Source organism: Megalops cyprinoides, chromosome 8 (assembly GCF_013368585.1).
Source record: "Megalops cyprinoides isolate fMegCyp1 chromosome 8, fMegCyp1.pri, whole genome shotgun sequence".
Classification (NCBI taxonomy): domain Eukaryota; kingdom Metazoa; phylum Chordata; class Actinopteri; order Elopiformes; family Megalopidae; genus Megalops; species Megalops cyprinoides.
The window spans coordinates 3,678,529-3,683,528 of record NC_050590.1 but is presented as its reverse complement, the minus strand read 5'-3'; the positions used below and the strand labels follow the sequence as shown (position 1 = coordinate 3,683,528).

Genomic DNA, 5,000 nt, shown 5'->3' with positions numbered 1-5,000 from the left:
GCCTTGCCTATATAGGAACAAAGCATGCAACCTTCTTTTTAAAACCATTATACTGCCTTAGAATCAAATGTGTTTGTGGGCAATGTTTATGGGCGTGGCTCTCAGTCTCCCTCACCAGGATTGAGCTCTCTAAGTGTGACGTGTGCTCTGATTGGTCGTTCTCTCCCTCCCATGTCGTTGCTCCAGATATCTAGTGTTCCTGCAGATCAAAAGAGACCTGTACCACGGCCGCCTCTTGTGCAAGACTTCAGACGCCGCCATGCTGGCTGCCCACATCCTCCAAGGTAATGGGCTCCGACAGGCTGAGCCTACCTTCCAACCTTATAGCTCACTACGTATGATTTATATTGTACAGTACATCTCCTTTACACAAGTCACCACACCTTGGTGTGTGTGTGTGTGTGTGTGTGTGTGCGCGTGTGTGTGCGTGTCTGTGTGTCTGCATGTATCTATAGCCACTGGAGGTTACGCTCTATTAGGCAAGACTAATGAATTGGAATACATTTATCTCATAACGCGTTAAGATATTTTTAAGCCTCCATTGACAGGAAATGGGTGGGATTATTAGATGCTTCCAATGGCTCACTGAATTGAACCAATCATAGCGTTTTGTCACAGAGAGCAGTCTTTTGATTGGCTCATGACTCAGTGATTGATTGGACACGGTGACATCACCCATTATGAGTTTCAGTAGGCCTCTCTCTCCCATCGCTTCTGTCCGAGCCGGCCAATAGCATCGCTCCCTCATTCCCCTTTAAATTAAGATTTGGCACTTTGCAACCTCACTGGAGGAAATGATTACCAGGAACGCCTCGTGAAGTCCCAATGCAGCATGAAATCACAAATAAACTGCTCTCGGCCAATTTAACCTATGGTACCAGAGGACTCCACTGGGACATGAAAGAGAGGCATAATGATGTTAACATGTCCTTTGTGGGTCCCAGTACATGCATGTCCATTGGCTCTCTGTTCATTTGTGATCACAGTGATTCCAGCACCATGTTGGAGATATGATGCCTGTTTTATTCGGTCTGTCCCATTGTACGTTGACCCTTAAACAAGGAGCCTTTTACTAAGTATGAAGACAGATGATGTAGTTATATTTGGATTATTTTTCTGCTCAATGCATTTTAATTTTTTAATATTAATATCTCACGTGAGCAGTGTATGGGAGGTATGTTTTTACATTACAAGCCTCGCTGCATGCAGTGGTGTCTGCAGACTGTAGGGGGTGCTGTTTCTGAGTTTGCTCCTGTCTGTTTGTGTCACCCCTGCAGCTGAGATCGGGGACTATGATCCAGGGAAGCACCCAGAGGGGTACAGCTCCAAGTTCCAGTTTTTTCCCAAGCACTCGGAGAAGCTGGAGCGCAGGATTGCCGAGATCCACAAGACGGAGCTGATGTGAGGTCACACTCCGCCTTCGCCAGGGACGCACATCGACACACGCACGAGTATGCATACACACACACACACACACATACACACACGCACACATGCGCGCACACACACATACACACAGACATACAGACATACCCATACACACTCACCCATACAAACACACATGCGAGTGTTCATATATGCACATATCCACGCATACGCATACACACATACACATCCATACAGACATACACACACACACAGGAACGTGTATACAGACATACACATATACAAACACAGGCACACACACATGCACGCAAAGATGTATGTATTGACACACACAGACACACACATACACACATGAACACATGCCACACACACACACATTCACACACACACACACACAAACACACACACACACACACACTGTACACTATCCCTTCCCCAGTGCGAAAAAAAATGTATGACCATAGAAGCGCAGGGGCATGGGATAAAACCTATAAAATCTATGAGCGCTTTGTCGTGCTGATCGTGCACCTTAGTAAGCTGCCGTTACAGCTGTTAGGAGCAGAAACGTGAGTGGAGCAGCACCTGCAGTAACACATGCTGCAGGGAGCACGAGTGTGAGTGCAGGATTGTCGTTAGTGCATGTCTTTGTTTTCCACGTTCTCCCTACTTCAGCGTCATTAGCATGGTTGTCTCAGCATCAGGTACGACAGTCAGGTCAGCACTGCACTCATTAGAGAGCAGCTGGTCAGAGTGAATGCCTCTATTGCTCTCTCCCTCTCTTACTCTCTTACTCTCTGACTCTCGCTTTATCTCTCTCTCTCTCTCTCTGACCCTCCACTCTGTTTGTCTATTGGGCTCCCTCTCTCCTTTCTCTCCTTGATCACATCTCTCTTTCATCACATCTCTCTCTTTTTCTCCCTCTCTCTCCCCCTCACTCCTCTCTTTCTGTCCTCACTCTTCTCACTTCCTCTTTCTCTCTCTCCCTTTTTGCCCTCTCCTTCCTCTCTTTCTCTCCCTCTCGCTCCGTCTATCTCTGGCTGTTCCTATCTCTCGCCCCTTCTCGCTCTCTCCCTCTTTCTCTCTCTCTCTGCCCCCTGTCTCCGTTGATCGTTGTGATAATTACGCTAGCGCCCGCGTTCCCGCGCTGTAATGATGACGTCTTTAGAGCGTTTTCTCGGTAATAGCCAGGTGCGCAGTGGATGCCGAGACAGACGCGGTAAACGGAAGACTGTCTACATACCGTCGCTTCAGCGCCTCTCCTGGATCAGGCGTGAATGGGATCGCAATATTACTGAATGAATCATCTTTTACGATCGCCCTTGGTGATTCTCCACGTACGGCGGAAAAATAAGCAGGCTAATTAAGGGAAGATCGGCATTGTTTAGACTTCGTTTGCAAGAGCCTAATTGCAAACTAATTGAAGTGGGCAGTTTATCATATTTTTACACATCTGTCTTCTAGTACAGGTTAGAGATATCCTGCTCTGTTGATTAAAAAGCTTGAAAAATCTAAAGGTAAATATCACGTTCCTTTTATGGAAAAACGTTGTTTACTAAAAATCTGAACATAGATTATATTTTACCCTAAGATACCCTGAACTTCAAATTTTAATGTCAGCACTGGATTTTCATCCAGTCCGTGGAGCAGGCAGCTGAAAAACCATGAGCGAAAGGTATTCATTCGCGATGCTGACAGCCACTACAGCACTGAGAGGGGATGGCCCGGGTCAGTGCGCGGTTGATGGTGTCTATAAACAGCCTGGTTGTGACGCACAGATATACTCTTTATCTACTCTTTATAAACAATATAATTTGTATGTGTGATCAGTGCATCCAGACGATAAATAGACCAGTGGATATGCGCAGTGCCCGCTCTGAGCAGGTGCACATGAACGAGAGGAGTGTCCGGCAGGGTGGGGAGATCACCAGCTCTTTAAAAAGCTGCCTGTGACCAGCCCAGACCACATGACACAGCTGGGAACAGAAAGGTGGGCAGGGCTGCTCTGAGCTAAATAGTGCGTACAGCATGAAACTATGATGCTATCCCTCTGCTGCCCCCTTATGGGGAAATGTGATCCTACCTTCCATTCGGAAATCTCATAATCGTCGCAAGTATGTCTTACACTGAAGTAACGCCTTGTCAGTGCAGTATAGACTCATCTGACTCTTTGAGTGTTTAGTATTTTCTTGGAACAGACAGAGGCTCGCACTGCACTCACTGCAAGCTAAATGGCCAGGTTCATAATCTCTCCACATGACATGACAGATGACACATTGTGGTCATCTGTCCGTCATAATAGTGAATCAAATATTTATCCCTGTTTTTGTGTTTGGTAACGGGTAGCTGATAAAATGCTGTGCTGCTGAGGTCAGAACTGGATTTCACGTGGACGTGATGTTCAAACAATTTGGTGTCTTTTGGTTTTTTATTCACATTCACCGACAGTTTGTTATTCTAACATTTTCCTGCCAGAGGACAGACTCCTGAAACGTCAGAGCTGAACTTTCTGCAGAAAGCGCAGATGTTGGAAACGTATGGGGTGGACCCACACCCATGCAAGGTTAGCCGAAAATCATTTAGACACATTCAGACCTCCCTTCTAAACAGTAAAATAACTCAAAGAATTCCCCACCCCCAAATTATTTTCACACCATTATGATATGAAAATGATATGCTTTGGCCTTTGCTTTTAAGAAGCATGTTCAGCACACATATTTTTCCACAATTGACACAAAATGTTAAAGTTAAAAAGTTCTAATAACATTATATAACTAACTAAAAAAGAGTAAGACTTGCTCAGTTTTGTAATTCTAAGACATAATCCATTGTGTCACTTTTTTGTTTGTGTTTTTGTGTCGGTATGTACCATTGCTGATGTAGTACAGATGGCCACAGGGCTAATGTTGATTTTCTTTGATTACTGGCTGCGTGTCAGGCTTGCAGTGCTCAGCCAGGCTTACAATCTTCTGACAAATCTACACCTAACTGGGCTGAATTATGCTCAGACTCACCTGATGGCTGTGTGGAGCATTGCTTCTTACTCCCCTGTGTCTTTTTTCCTTGAGAGTAGCCAACGGCGCTCTGGTGGAGCAGGTGAAACACCCACTGCTTTTGATTTGTTAGATTTGTTCACATATTATATCAGGTCAGAGCACGGTTATCATCGTAAACCTTGTCAAGCCTGATGCTCTACTGGTTGTGTGAGGCTACAAGGGACCATACTTGCGCAAGTCACGACTACCTGTGTCCAGGTGCTGTGGTACATTTTTCTCAGGTGTCTTCTCTCTGGTAGGATGTATCCGGGAACCCGGCCTTCCTGGCCTTCACGCCATTTGGGTTTGTTGTGCTGCAGGGGAACAAGAGAGTTCACTTTCTCAAGTGGTAAGTAACGCCTCAAAGCCCACCCTTCTCTGGTCTGCCTTGCTTGGCAGAGGTGGAAAACCCCGGCTTCAGAAAGTAAGAGTCCTGCCACGTATTTGTTCCACCCATGCACTACACCAGCTGAATTTCATTTACACAACTCTTCAGCCAGGTAGAGGAGCTAATTGTGAAAGTGAAATCACCTTGTTTAGTACATGGGTGGAACAAATACGTGGTAGGACTTTTACTTTCTG

At 45.7% G+C, this 5,000-nt stretch overlaps 1 protein-coding gene across 1 annotated transcript in view; it reads left to right on the top strand.

Annotated features, from left to right (window-relative positions):
* The window catches only part of LOC118782143 (FERM domain-containing protein 5-like), a 107,215-nt gene that overhangs the window by 92,782 nt on the left and 9,433 nt on the right, over positions 1-5,000 (top strand). The window contains exons 6-9 of the mRNA XM_036535415.1: positions 187-284; positions 1,278-1,401; positions 3,859-3,946; positions 4,679-4,767. Coding sequence (XP_036391308.1) covers positions 187-284; positions 1,278-1,401; positions 3,859-3,946; positions 4,679-4,767 — 399 coding nt within the window. The remainder of the gene's footprint in view (positions 1-186; positions 285-1,277; positions 1,402-3,858; positions 3,947-4,678; positions 4,768-5,000) is intronic.